General features: G+C 37.2%; 1 protein-coding gene across 1 annotated transcript in view; it reads right to left on the bottom strand.

Moving 5' to 3' along the window:
* Positions 1-3,750: 3,750 nt before the first annotated feature.
* ACSS3 (acyl-CoA synthetase short chain family member 3) overlaps positions 3,751-15,353 on the bottom strand; it is a 97,537-nt gene continuing 85,934 nt past the window's right edge. Inside the window, exons 12-16 of the mRNA XM_050899937.1 lie at positions 10,786-10,867; positions 9,686-9,808; positions 5,098-5,197; positions 4,843-5,018; positions 3,751-4,544 (exon numbers count right to left, since the gene is read on the bottom strand). Coding sequence (XP_050755894.1) covers positions 4,479-4,544; positions 4,843-5,018; positions 5,098-5,197; positions 9,686-9,808; positions 10,786-10,867 — 547 coding nt within the window. The 3' untranslated portion in view covers positions 3,751-4,478. The remainder of the gene's footprint in view (positions 4,545-4,842; positions 5,019-5,097; positions 5,198-9,685; positions 9,809-10,785; positions 10,868-15,353) is intronic.

The following is a 15,353-nucleotide window of genomic DNA, read 5'->3' on the forward strand; positions in this document are numbered from 1 at the left end:
TTTATACAAAAAATCAAAAACTTTCTTCTATGTTACCTGCGGACCAAGAAGAATCTTGCTTTACCAAGAGCCACCTTTTCGTTCCAGGATCTTCAGACACCAGCCAGCATTGGAAAATTAAATCTAATATTTGCATAGAATCAGATTCTCGTTTCCAGATATATTCAACAAAGAAAAAGAAAGAAAAGAGAAGCCAAACCCCACCATTTCTTCATTATAACAGGGCATTAGACAGGCTCCTGTCTAACGTTGTTTTTAGCCAAGATGGCCTTGCTGAGACTTCACAGAAGTCAGTTTTATCAGAGGAAATAACTGAAAGACAGAGTGATTAATATATAGTGTATAAAAGTTTAGAAGAGCAACTATTACCTGCTGTGGCTTTATTTGGTGGTGTTATTGTTGTTTATTCTTTGTTTAAATGGGAAGTTTCAAAGTAAGACCTACTTAATAGTCATTTACCTATTTGCTATTTTTCTGCTGCTTGATCTTAGCTCAAGACCTGTCTTTTAGTTATTTCTTTTAGCAGTTTGATCTGCAATGTTTGCACGTACATAAACATTTGTTTTGTCTATTTTCATTTGGCAAACTTCAGTCAATCAGATGGTGAAAGATTTTTCTCCCCAATGTCAATAAAAAAGAATTCAGTGCTATTTGTGTTTATAAGTCTATTAAGCTTGCTACGTAGTGGCATTAAAATAGTTTGGATGCCACATACTTCTCATAGCTAAGCATAAGCACATTTTGCCACTAACAGGTGAGTTACGATGGATTTACTGGTCAGGGTCTGCCACGAGAGGGAGCACTGAACTTGCTGATGGGTGCGATATGATGGCTTGGGTTAGCACACAACTGTATAAAGACATGGCTCTGTTAAGTACAGTTCCTCGGGCTTAACCGACATCATTGCTGATGTTCCTTCTTCTCCTCCCTCAATCTCCTTTTGGATTATTTTAGTCCAGAATGTCACGAAGTAAAGCAATGCAAACACCGTTTTCAGCGGTTGCAGTATCATTTGAATACACCTCCCCTCGTAAACACCAGCGCCCATTTTAAAGAATTTCCTTTGCAGCCCGCGTTGTCACAGCTCACGCTCAAATTCAGGGGGTGGTGGGGAATGAGGTGTGTTGAGGAAAAGAATGAGCAAGATCTTGCGACCAAAGCTGCAGGTATCCTGCTCCAGGAGTGCAGCACCCCCAAATTATTTATTTCACAGTGGAAGAAAACAGACTAGAAGAATTAAAAATGTATTTTTAAAAGAGTATTATTGTGACTTCAGTTTTGATCTAAGGCTAACATATAAAATCTCCCAGTACGTGCCTGTCTCCCCTATATGAGCTGAAGCTCTACTCACAACAGCTAGAAATCGTGGCTATGCTAAACGTTGTCTAGTTGGCTCCAATGCTTTCAGTACACTGGGAATAATTACTACATCGACCTCTGCCAGCCAAGTTTCAATACCTCCCTGACCATTCAAATTTACCCACATGCTGCTTCTCTCTAAAAATAAAATTAAGAAAATCAGTGCTCTCCTACCACTTGTTAAATGGACTTGTTCTTCCTTGATGGTATAACCAGGTTGCTCGGCAGCACCAGAGCTGTGCACGAGAATGACTACTCTTTCTCCCTTTCTCTAGCTCGGCACAAAGCTAAAGCTGTAGACAAAGCATTCCGCAATCACAGTTCCTCAGCAAAAGGCTCTTCTGGAAAACAAAAGCAATGCCCGGGAAACAACTATTTTTCCATACTGTACTGCTGCAATAAGGTGGCTTGCTTTGTCTGGGTTTTCTGAATGCTGATGAATGAGACATTTGGCATTTCTGGAATCCTCCACATTACCAGGGCGGTAGCAGAGTGAATACACCTGACCACTCTGCCCCTCTCTTTTATCCCAGTCTTGATCTTAAATGATTCCCACCAAAACAGAAAGAAAAAAGAAAAAAATAGAAAGAAAATTAAAAAAATAAAATAATAATAAAAAAAGCTCAGACTTCCTCAGAAAGCAGAAGTAACTTGCTACAAATATTTTTGTCATGGAGACACTTTAAGAATACTAACTATTCAAGCTCTTCAGAAACAGTTCAGAGGGCAGATAATTGTTTCTTTTCAATATTAATATGAGCAAATAGCCCCTCAGAAAGGTAAGTGCCTAAATATCCATTACTTATGTTGGTTTTTTTAAAAAAAAGTCTGGCATTAATTCTCTCTTCCTTAAAAAAAGAGCCCCAAACTAGAAAACAGCTTACCTTTCCTTACAAATGGAGAAACTGGTGTAGGAACATGAGATGTCATTGGGTAAACTATACAAGATCTAGGAAATAAATTCTCTTCTCCTACATTCTATTGCAGCATCTTTACTAGAGGGCTTGTGCTCTGACTAATTAGTTCCCCTCCCCTGCTTCTGCAATTACAACGTGATGGCTGCAGCTGGGATAACAGCAGCAAACATACACAACATCTCAGCTTTCATTTTACAAAAAAGTAATGGCCACGCACCTCGTGAACGTGCCACAGTTTCTCTGTGATAAGACCTTTGTAGTTTCTGATTTAAAAAAAAAAACCATCAGTGATAACTTCCAAGATCTCTCTCTTGCCCTGTAGCTGTTCAGCATAGGTTGCTAAGTTGCAGCATTGTGAAACTGAAAAATACTCAGCAGCCTCTGCAAGGCACTCCATTATTTGGCATGGGCCTCCTATTAAAGCCTTGGTACTTGAATAATCCATCCAGAATAAAATAGTATCTTCAACTAACTGCAACTTACATAAGAGTATTTCAGGAAAGTTATCAGACATCTCTGAGGAGCAAAATTACTCCCACATATAAATTACTAACCTGTATAGTTAGCATATCTACCATAAAGCATCATTAGCCTTTACTCACTCTTTAAATGCTTTTACTTCCTGTTCAGATTGTGATTTTTCAGCTGAATCAAATAGTTGCGCTGGGTGGCTACCTTATGCAATTATTTGGCAAAAAACAAATGAGTCTGAGCACAGACTCAAACTGGGCTGTTTTATGATATGACTGTATGACCTGGTTCAACACCGTTGGCTCAGCTGCATGCAGTCCCTCGTGAAAAAAACACATGGACATTTTATTTATTTCCTATGTAACACTGACTCTACAAAAAAGGTCACAGGCATAAGGCAACATCAGGGTATGGCTCATGTTAATTAGCACCTATCTATCACCTTTTAGCTCCTACATCAATCTGCTGGTTTATTTTATCACTTAACAGGGCTAACATCCTTACCTCTACCCAATAGGAGATAACAGCATTTCTGGACTCTTTCAAGGACACACTGCCATAGCAAAATATGTCTGGACTTAACTTCTACCTTAGCTTAGCCTAAGTGCAGAACCTCTCTTTTATACCAACATCATCTGAATTTGCGTATTGCTTACTGTTTCTTCCTCTGGAACGCATTGCTGAGTTTGAGTAACTTCTCTGTTTTTAAACTTTCCTGTGAACGTATATTTTAAAAAGGATTTTTACATTTATTGTTCAATTAAAAACCTGCAGCTTGAGAAGTAATGCATTTAGAGAGCGTATCCTTCATCGCCTGTTGAGAACCCTGTAAGTATTTTGAAATGGCCTATAAAGTCAAGAATGGGCTGCCTAGATCTGTATGTGCTAAATTTCTTGGTTATATATATCTCAGTGAGCCTGAAATGTCTAATTATGTCAGCAAAAGCACATTCTGGTTATCCTTATAAGTGATACAAACCACAACAACAAAATCATCAGAAAATGCAAAGGATAAATGCCTGCCTTTATTTAAAATACATGATTTTTATGGAATATTACTATGGACAAATAAAGATTTTCACAGATTTGAAAACCAGAAATTATCTATCATTCTACAAAAAAAGACACTTCAGAAAGTTATTGAGTAAAAAACCTACAGGAATCTAATTTATAGCAGAAAGACATAGGAAAAAAAAAATCAGTGGCATCAAGAAAACTAATTTTAAAATTTTAAAATTTATAAAAATCTAAGACATAAAGTATCTTTTAGTCACTCATAATTTACGAGTGAGGACAATTTATGTCTGCAATAATTTTCACATTAGAATTACTATTTATTGCTGTCCTCAGTTCACGGCTTACCTTTTGTAAGCTGTTTTAGCCAAACTCAAGTTACTGGTCACATTATACAATAATGGATTGAAATGTAAGGTTACATGACATCACATGAGATAGACAATCCAGTGACTCCTTCCCTTTAAGGCTATAGAAATGTATAAATTCTATTTGCAATTCTTAGCAATCTTAATATCCAGCATATAATGACAACATGCAGAGACTTTAGTATGCTTCATTGGCTGTGACAATATGGTAAAGAACACAGTAACATTTCTGAAGTAAAAAAAATTAGTCCCAAATCATTACTAGTTTTTAAAATGTGGTATTTCCTAACAGAAAGTCTCTTTGTATACTTCAGTAACTGACACGTTTGTTATCAACGTATTATCCCATTTAATTTTTCTTTAGCACTTCTTCAATGTGTTTAAACACGCTAGCATCTTCAATGGTCGGTGTTATCTGAAAAGGAAGAATATATAGAAGCAAGTGACAGAAGATTGCAGTGCTTCAACAGTAAAACAGAATTTCATTCAGAGAATCTTCTAAATCTAGCCTTCAAAAACAATCAAGAAAAAAAGTATCTGGAAAGCTCTGGAACATGAAAATCTTTTGGGTAAGCTACAGTAGAAATAAAATATAATGTACTAGCTGAAGTCACGGACCAGTTGCAGAACGGTCTAGAGAATCGAAACCATGATGTTGTGTCTTTGGATGTGCACGTGTGCCTAATTCATTAAAGCATACATCTCCAACTTACCTTATATGGCTTTCCACTGACAAGGGCAGAAAGAGCTGAACGTGGTATCTTGCCAGAGCGTGTTTTTGGTAGCTGTTTCACAAACACTCCCTTCTGGAAAGCTGCTACTGGGCCAATGTTAATTCGAACTTGCTTAACAATCTCTTCCAAAATCTTCTCCTCTTCTGTCTTTATACCTAATGAAGAAGTTCATGTCCTTTACCTTTTCTGGGATTTTTGCAAGTCTTAGTAACATCAGTATCAGCAAGCTCTCACCTTCTCTCAGTACACACAGCGCAAACGGAACATGTCCTTTTAAAGGATCCTCCTGGCCCACAACAGCACAGTCTGCCACAGCGTGATGGAAGAGAACACACTGAGGGACAGAAAACAAAACTAATCTTAGCTAATAATAACTGGGCATTTCAGTGAAAAAATTCCATAGGCATGGACATAAAAAATAGACTTATTTCTTATATTTTGACAGCAAAAAGTATTTAGTCAGTACACCTCAGGGTTCCCATTACACGTTGCAGATGCACATGTGTGTATACTTTCATACACACTTACGTGTAGTTTTCAAACTTAAGAAATAAAAACTATGGCAGCACAAGATACAAATATAGAACAAAGCAAAGGTGTTTTCCTTACAGCTTTGGGAGAGTATCACATCTTTGGTTTTGTTAGTGAGATCTTTGCTGGAACAAATAACATTAATCTAACATTATGAATAACATGGAGTTAAGCGCGTGGAGTAAGGACCAAAACCACAGAAGCACTCCTACTACAGGGCTATAAAGTCATATCGGTTCATTCTCTCTGACTCTTATCTTTTTTGTTCTTTGCTGCACAAAGGCATAGTTTCAACCAAAGCCAAATACAGGCCCAATCTCAGCTTGCAGCCAGCCTAGTTCAGCTAACTCTCTTGGAAACATTAGGTCTCAGCCTCCTTAGACAAAAAAGGGAATTAAACCAGAGTCCCCTCCTTCCTACTACACGTTTACACAATTATACAAGTGATAGACAGTAGCACTAATATCTCAAACTTTCTTTTAGGAAAAAAAGTGAGAGATTCTCTTTTCTTTCCAATTAGCCAGCTAAAGTTCTCACTTCCTGGGAAAAAGTCACCAAGATGTCTCAGGACATACTGAGATGTGTGTCACTAAGTCTGAGACAAAATTGGACTTAAGATACCAGCAGTTGTGAATCCTCTTCCAAAGCAACTGGCTCTTTTCATGTAGGTATCAGTGTCCCTTGGGGCATCCTGCTGTCAACAGTGCTTTCAACACGTCCTCTGTACTCAACCACAAAGAGGACCTAATGTGACCCTACACAAAGGCCACACAGAGGCCACATAATGTGACTGGGCATATTAATTTATCTGTGCACACAAGGGCTATGTGTTTGCTAATACCAGATCTTCACATACTGTGTTGTCAAAATCAAAGGCAGTGGGATGATCGAAAGGAAGACTAACTAAAAGAAGTTTTAAGAATAAAGGCTTTTTTTTTTTTTAAGTAGGAACACCACATTTGCATCAGCTACTCATACAATGGCGTGAGCATGAGGAAGAAGACAGGAAAGGTACAGAGAAAACGGGAGAAAAAAAACCTGAAGGAATGGAAAGCTGAATCATTGCCGCTCCAATTAACAAATGGGAGGCTCTCGTGTGACCTGGTTGTGAAACCGATGGTGGAAGGAACAATTCAAAGGGTGTCCCATAACCCATCCTCAAAACAGATTTCACCATCCTTAAGATTTGTAGTCCAAAAGGAAGGAGAAACTGGCTCTCTGTGCCATGGTCACTACAACACACACCAAGCAGTTTTTAGCAAAAGAAATCTGCACAAGGCATTTCTTGCATACTTTGTTTGACAGAAGCTATACTCATTTCACAAACTATGATCCTAGAAATGTCCCATGCTACAAAAAAGCAAACGGGAAACAGTTAGCTTAGAGGCATGCTCTATCAAAGTACAAAAGCATGACCATTTACGCACAGCTTCTGAAACCATATATTTTTCACAGGAATTAAATGGGATGCGCACAAGCCATGTATAGAACAGCAAGTGCAACAGACTGGAGTTAGTTCTGGCTGGGCTCATCCCAGAACTAGAAGGGCAGAGGAGCCTGCTGCAAAAATACTGAAGCTAAATATACACAAGTACATTTGAATTCAGATGCAGCCTACTTTGTCCAGAAGTCATTGTATCCAAACCGACAAATCATACAGGAATGAATCTTATGCAACTCCAAATCTCCATGGTATTTCAATGCATCACATACACTTACGCACTTTAGTCACTTCTAGTCCAGAGCCTCAATAATGCATTCCATTTCCTGCTACAAATACCCATTCTTTCCTGCTCTGACTTCTTGACCATGACCACAGCAACCTGATTGCCATATATAACAAAAAAAAAAAAAAAAAAAAAGAAGAAGAAAAGGCAATGAATTATGGAAAAGTAGACTAGTAAGGTCTACAACCAGACTAACTATTGTCTTCCACAGAAACATAGGACAAAAGTCTGCAGTAACCTGACATTACCATCAATACCATAATTACCTATCAGGCATCAACAGGACCCCTATGGTGGAGATTTAAGTGTTGCCAGCTTGTTTTGTAGTATCCAGTCTGTCATTTGTTCATAAAAGTCTTATGTTAAGTTGGAATATTGCAATTACTGTAATATTTTTCTTCAATCTATCCAAAATCCTATCAACATGCCTTTGACTTTGGGACAGCTAATTTCAAATGATTGAAAGTGTAAATACTAATTTAAAAATCATCAAACTTTGTAAAACAGCTAAAAAAAAGAACAGAATCAGCACCAGACATTTAAAAACTGTTTAAAAGTAAGCAAAATCTTGAGAAAGTGAAATGACGTGCCTGGAATGATCACTGGGCACAAGGATGCAGCAGCAGACAGAAACCCCACCATCAGGAAGGGGATTTCTCATGCTAAATTCCTCCATTTCCAGTCTGTTGCCTCAGATAGGCAAGATTTGATTTGGGCTTTTTCAGAAAGAGTCCAGGCAAGCAGGGACACCATAGATGTACAGACGAAAGAGATGGATGTATCAACACAAGCTGAGGTTACCATAATGGCTAACATTCACTGATTGGCAAGGTAAACAGTAACACCTACTGCATTGCAGTAAAGATGGAGCTCCAATGATACTAATAGATACCTTAGACAAAGAAACTAATTGTTAACTAATGTTAACATAATAAAGCTGAAAATCTTAGTCAAAGCACTAAGGAAAAACTTGTTAAGCTTGTAATGCAGCTATAATGTAAATGCAGATAACATACTTGCTCAACAAGGTGACTGTCACTTAATTAGATGCCGATTCAATGAACCTCTAATTCTGTATTTACTGATCTTACTGAAGAGCTAATTGTGGTCTTGTTAATCCTTTCCCATTTAACTAGCAATTTGCTGTGCATGCATTAACAACACTCTTCTTTTTCAGCTTTGTTCAAAAGGTGAATTGAAAAGCTTCTAGAATTTCATAGTGATGAAACATTTTTTGTTTCTAGGGGAAAGACCGAACTAGCAGGGAGAAAAACAGAGGCACTGAGCCTGGACGAAGCTCGGGATGATGGATACAAAGGTAATACAGCTAAGGAGGCAATTCAATTCGTCATTTGTTATACTAGCTTCAGATTCAGCCTGAAGCGAAGAAACAATGCCCAGCTCAGCCCCTGAGCAGTAAGGGGTGGGGATGAGATTCCCTGCTGCGCTTTAGTAGAGCAACACAAAAAACTGACTTCAAAGGGAAAGAGGTTTAAGCGGACTGTAAGCCACCTTTATGTCTCCATAGACCCGAGTCAGGGCAGCGGCTGGTTCAGCTCCCTGGTTGACCGATGCTTGAAGGATTGCCTGTGTTCATCTGAATTTGTTCACTTGTGTGTAATCAGAATTTCTTCTGTTCTTCTTTAAGTTTTTTAGCCTTTTAAAAAAGTCATTACACTAACAGACATTATAAAGCAAAAAATGACTAACAGATTAGTTTGTGATTCAGTGAACAGTTAAATTCAGAGTTCTTAAAAGTGTATTTTTCCCTTGTACATGCCCAGCACACCTTTTCCTATACTCCCTGAATAACCAATTGATATGTCATCAGGGAAATTTGTAACTGGCAATCAATCACAGTGGTTCCAGAGAGGTGATTGAACAATGATATGAAATTCAGATACCATTATGAACTGCACTATTTTCAACTTCTTGAGTTGCATGGGTATTACATTAATGACTTTCAATTTAACAGCAGGGGTTTTTTTACAGAAATTTTCATTGTTCATTTAGCACTGCTCATACAGTAAGAGACAAAACAGCTGTCAAGAATCTGTGAAGGAAACTTTAAATCAAGAAAATGCACTGAATGCAAGTCTATGTGAAAAGAATTCAGCCAACACCAAGCACTTTAAAAAACCACAACTAAAAACTGTATTTTAGGAATAAAAGTTTCTACTCCTAAGTAACTACAGTAGCTGATGAAACTACTTGGCACACTGACCCTACATTATCTTAATGTATTCCCAAATAAATACATTATCAGAGCTTACAGGAATGCTTCCTGTGCTACCCTATTGCTCCTTAAACCCACCTTCAAATGTCAAACCATGCCTGTCTTATCAATCCCATGGTACAAACTGCTTATTGTTGACTAAATTTATTATGGTCCTGGAAAGCACCTTAATAGGAAGGACCTGAAACAATTAATGTTTTGGTTAAAAGTACCAATGGAAATGCAATAAAAAAAAACAGAAAGAAAATGAGAGATTTTGTGAGACTTTCAGTCTCAGCTTTCTTTATTCATCATTCACTCTTCTATTTTATGGTCAGGCAATGCTAACCTCTTCAATCGCGCCTGCTGAAATTCTGTGTCCGGCAACATTGATCACGTCATCAGCTCGAGACAGGACGTATAAATAGCCGTCTTCATCCATATAACCTGCATCCATAGTATCATAATATCCCTAAAATACAACACAATCAAAAATAAACTCAGAAATAGTACTAGGAACATCCATTCATCTCCCATGAAACCAACAAAACGGATTGTTTCAAATGAAATACATTTTTGGTGCCTGAAAGATTTAATTCTGTAATATTTTTCACCATTCTTACGTCATAATATACCACGCAGCTCCCTTTCCAGAAAGGTTTTGTAGTCTTTGTTAAGACAGAACAGAAGACAATACATAAACCTGGGTTTTTTCCAACTCTGCTTACTTTGATCACTGACAGCTTGGAGAATGATGTTGCCTGAATCTACACAAGGAGAATGGAATGGTTACAATATAATGACAGTTGTCAAATTGCTCCTAAAGATATTCCTGTTTGCTGGATCCAAACATACATCATCATCATGATGCAAGTGCACACAAAAAATAATTTACCAGATTAATTCACTCATTTACTTTTATTGAACCAAACGTTCCATTTTGGACATTCACATAGGACCAATCTATCTATTTCTGTAAGGAAAGGAGGAAGCCAGTCCTTGGGTAGTTCATCTGACATGGAAACAACTAATGCAGTAAGGAGCCTCCAATGTATTTAGGTGCACGGTGGGCAAGTGTATATTTTGGACTGATACTAAGTTAGAATGACTGCATGTCGACAGCAGTAGTATATTTGAAGCTATGCTAGTCTAAGGTTGTGAGGCTTATATCTTTTATTAGATTAAATGACATAAAACAACTTTTAGGTTCAGAAGCTTGAGGTTTACTTGTTCTGTTTCAGATCTTAAAAAAAAACATTGTGCCCAAAAGCTTAAAGTATGGATGAAGAAAGTTTTACCTTGAAATGTTTTTAATTGTATAACACATATATCAAAGATCTCCTATTAAAATAAGATATGATGATTTTGTATGTTATCCAGTTTAAGTTTACTATCATTCAGTTCTGCAGGATTACCAAAAGTTTATATAATTCATCTCATAATTCTTACTGGAAATTTTTGGAAATATAACTTCTGGAATGTTTCTTGATTTTCCCAAAGACCTGAGAATGCTCCAGGAGGCAAAGGCAACCTTAAATTAAAAAGAGCAGAGGGAAGTAGTAAGAAAGACAGATATAACAAGTACGGCTCATGCTCTCCACTCATACTTTATCTTCAGATAAATAATCATTGGCTATACAATCAGAAAACAGTTCAGCTTAATAATATGCTGGTAACAGATGAAAAAAGACCGTATATTTGTTGTGATCACATGCATATAGCTCTGAACTGTATCCAGACCATACATTTTATATAACATAAGCGTCTCTGGCATTCAGTAAAATAACGTTTGGTCTAGTAAACACTATATACTGTACTACAAATATGTTATCAGCATTCAGCTTTCAACATTTCCAAGCATTAAGTATCTATCAGAAATGTGTGCATATATGCTATGATAGACAACTTCATTATTATAGGTATCTCTTTCTCTAACACACATACACACTCAGACATGCATAGACATATAAATTGAATTATTAGACACACAGATCTTCCGTTTCTATAAAAAGATATAACTCAAATGACTTCAGTCATGAGAATCTGAATAAAAATGCTTTTCTTTTTTATTTAAACTGTGCATAATATTATTGGAATTATTGGAAGAGTTCTTTGAAAGTATATTGATAAAAGTCACTTTTAGAACTTTCTAAAATAACTGGACTTATTTTTATTTTTTTAAGAAGTGAAGCTGCAAAATTCTGGATTGCTTTATTAGTTGAGTTTTCAATGCATACTATACACCCATTCTTCAGTCAAGGATACGGGCATTACAGAGTATGGGACACTTCACATATATATCTACCAGAAGAAGAGAAGCTACAGAAGTCTCAGCTAACAAAGTGGTTGTTCCTTCCTTCAAAGCTCTGACAGAGTTAAACAAAGGCTACTTGAGCTGCCTAAGAGATACCTATTCGGGCATATCAACACAAGTTTTACGAAGCTTAACCCTAGAACAGAGAGAGCACAATCATGCAAGCAAGCATATTTATACAGACAAAATCATAAATGCCTCATACAGATGTTACTAGCATATGCCTGCATTCCTAACCAGCATCTTTAGCCAGGGGTATTTTATTTTCTGCTCTGCTAGTGTGACACCAGAAGGCAACATCTCTAGCAATGAAAGTAGCAACACTGGTATCATTACAAGTCTCCTATGATGTTCAGGTCACAAGAACAGGTGCTACCAGCTCAGTGACATGTAAATTTCTAACATTACATTTACAAAAAGAATAGTTTTTTATATATATATATCTCTACACACACACTTTTTTTTACCTAAATATTGTATAAATAGTACAAGCTACATTGAAAAGGCCATATCATCTAGTAATGAGTCAAATCCCTGATTTTTTACAATCCCAGGTATTTTCAGCTTAATTCAGCTTGATTAGCATAACAGAATATACTACTATAAATATTACTACTTTCTCTGAGGGTTCTGGCTCAACACGTCCTATAAATCACATTCTCTGAAAGTATGGTTAAGGTAAGGCCAGAAATGCCAAGACACTTCCAAGGTAGTCACCCAGGCTTCAGGAGGGCAGGCTGGCCTCTGCCCATCTGGAGGGAATTCACTGGCCTATTTTAAGCCTTTCAAGCTTAGTGAGCATCCTTGTGATACACAAACATGACCTATAGAGTATTTCCCTTGAAAAAAAAAAACATTTAGAAAAACTATATATTAATCCTGGTGTTTGTGTATGTATGAGTTTAAAAGAAAAATCTCTTGTTTGGATTCAAGAAAAACCACTAGAGAATGGCAGTTATTATGGGTTGTTGCCTGGTTGCTAATAGCATAGCAATTCATAACAGCTTCACTCATTGCAAATTTTGCACTTTAAATTTATTTAACAGTCTGAAACATCCTTATGATGGGAGAGAAAGGACAATTCATATTGACAAAGTCCTTAATTTCTCCACAGCTCTATTCAGTACTTTGCAGTTAGGTGTTAAATAGAAAAACCAATTTTATTGCTGAAATCAGAAAAGCATTTTCCTTTCTGTAACTGTAATTGTTCAGAAATCTAAACACAGAAGTATGTAACATACCACTAAAAATATAAGCTCTGCTCTCACCATTTGGTTTTGTTTGGGGTTTGGGTTTTTTTTATTTGAGGGGGTAGTGGGGTGTGTTTGTTTTTCTTGTGGTTGGTTTTTTTAAAAGGAAAATTGCATTGATAAGTACATCCACAGTGCATATTTTGTGAGTCTATGGAAACCAAACTGCTAAACTACTGGCTACTGCAGGTATCTCTATAGTGCAAATCATAGCACAAGACAGACACAATCTGAAAATGTGCTTCCATGACTTTCTGTAAAAGATTACTTGCAGTTAGGACTCCAACTCCATCTACCAAGCAAAAACTGAACGCTGTCTTCCATGTGTCCATCTTTCAGGCAAAATAATTCCAGAGCAATGGGCACATACAATTCTTCCATGATAGTAAAGTTCCTAGCATCATGACTGACTAGAATTTCTAGGTGCTGTGCAAACACAAATAATTAATGAAATTAATAAAGGTAGAATTCAGCTTGCCAGAACATAATTACGTGTACTGGAATTTTGCCAGGACATCAGAATTAAAATGCCCAGAGCCACAAATACCTCCATCCCACTGCTGTCAGTGGGAATGCTGCCATGAATTCCAAAGGGAGCAGAACTGGATCATAACTATGTGCGTGGAGCCAGAAGAGAGAAAATGAGACAGTCAGAAAATAACACCAACCTGAAAGCAAACATCTCTTCCTTTCCTCAATCCCTCCATAAAAAAAGGGACATTTTGAGATGTTGGGTTTGGATCTGTTCTCACTAGGAAACATAACACACACCAACAAAAGTTCTATATTTAAAAACTGTTGCTTCTTTGTCCAAACACCGAGTTGATACTTGAGGCCATTTGGGGTTATTTTTATTAAGAGGATATATTGACCAAAAAATGCCAGGTATGCATAAACAAGCATGATTGCCCCAGAGATGGTCCTGCTTTCCTTTCACAAGCAACAGGACCACAGAAGACCAAGACAGGAGGAGGTAGGTTCCTTCATCATAATTTCCACAATATACAAAAAAGTTGCTTTGCTTCGTTTCCCTTTAGGACATATTTACTGTATTTCTCTAGCTATCTGTTAACTTCTCTCTCTCATCCTGCATGCCAAGCCACAAACCAGCCAGTGTCGAGCCTTTGCATCTGCTATCAGTTCAAAGATAAACCCTCCCTTACACTATTCTTGCTTTGATTTTTCATATGGTCATAACTCTGGTAGCGTCTTCTACCTCATCATTGCTTCTTCCTTCTGGAGAAGACAGTCATGAGTTTCAACAAATACAAATTCAAGACAAGCTTGACATTTTTTTCTAAAATATGAATGTGTTACCAGCTATAGTGGATCAGGCTAACTACAGTCAACTCATCCCATTTAACTAGCAAAGAACAGGCACAGTTTCAAACCCAAATTGAGGTTCAAGCCAAAAACCTACACTGAGCTGAATCAAAACACGTAAACTTGAGAAAAGTTTACCTTTGGATTTCAAATCTCAAACAAGATGTATAGGTCTGAATTTTGATCTCACTCATGCCAATTTTTCACTGGTACAGCAACAGCAATACAAATGATGTTATTCCCCATTTACTCCAGTGAAATTAAGATGACGATTGTAGAACTACAGGAATACAGATCCAGGCCCATTTCTCATTTCAAGGTTGAATACATTTAGAACAGCATCAGGAAAACTAGGTAAACTGTGTGAATTAATGACGTAAATTATATGGGTTCATTTGACAAAGATCCACTCTGGTTACATTTTACAAAGATAAGAAAGTAATTTCATTATAAATTGGAGAGACTAAGACAGATTAGGTGAGCTTGGCAGCATGACAAAAAAACTCTAAAGTACTTTCACAGTAACTGTTTTCTGCTAGAGAATTTTAAACGACAATCATTATCTGTTTTTTAAGCATTGTTTCACAGTTCATTTATTTTTCATACAACGGGGGCTGACCTTACACAGAACAGCCCACCTTTAGCTTAGCCCAAGAAAATCTGACTCTGTGTGTCACATCCTTTCAGGATGCCGCTCATCAAAATGATGTAAGATTCCTTGTTGATGGAACAAAGCAATTATAGACACAGCACTCAAAACATAATTTACAGAGAAAAGCAGATTTCTGAAAGTACAAATGAAAGTCAAAAAACTATTAGAGATGCTACCTTGCTGAGTTTCAGAAAAGACGTCCTTTTATTTTATGGTAGACAATGGTACTCCCAGGCTGTTCATTACAGCCAGTCAAAGCAAGTATAAGCCATTGTTAAACGAGTTTGGGCTTGTGAATGCAGCTAAATCATCTTGACTGGCAGCTATATTATTACTCAGCATTTATGTGGTACTGTGCATAAACATCACTCTTAAAATTTTTGATTGCAAGTTCGAAAGCCATCTGGAATCTAGAAGCTTTTTCAGATAGGAGCACTGGAACAACACTGGAAAAAGGGTGGAGAAGGGGCAAGAGAAG

Source organism: Gymnogyps californianus, chromosome 1, assembly GCF_018139145.2.
Source record: "Gymnogyps californianus isolate 813 chromosome 1, ASM1813914v2, whole genome shotgun sequence".
Taxonomy (NCBI): Eukaryota; Metazoa; Chordata; class Aves; order Accipitriformes; family Cathartidae; genus Gymnogyps; species Gymnogyps californianus.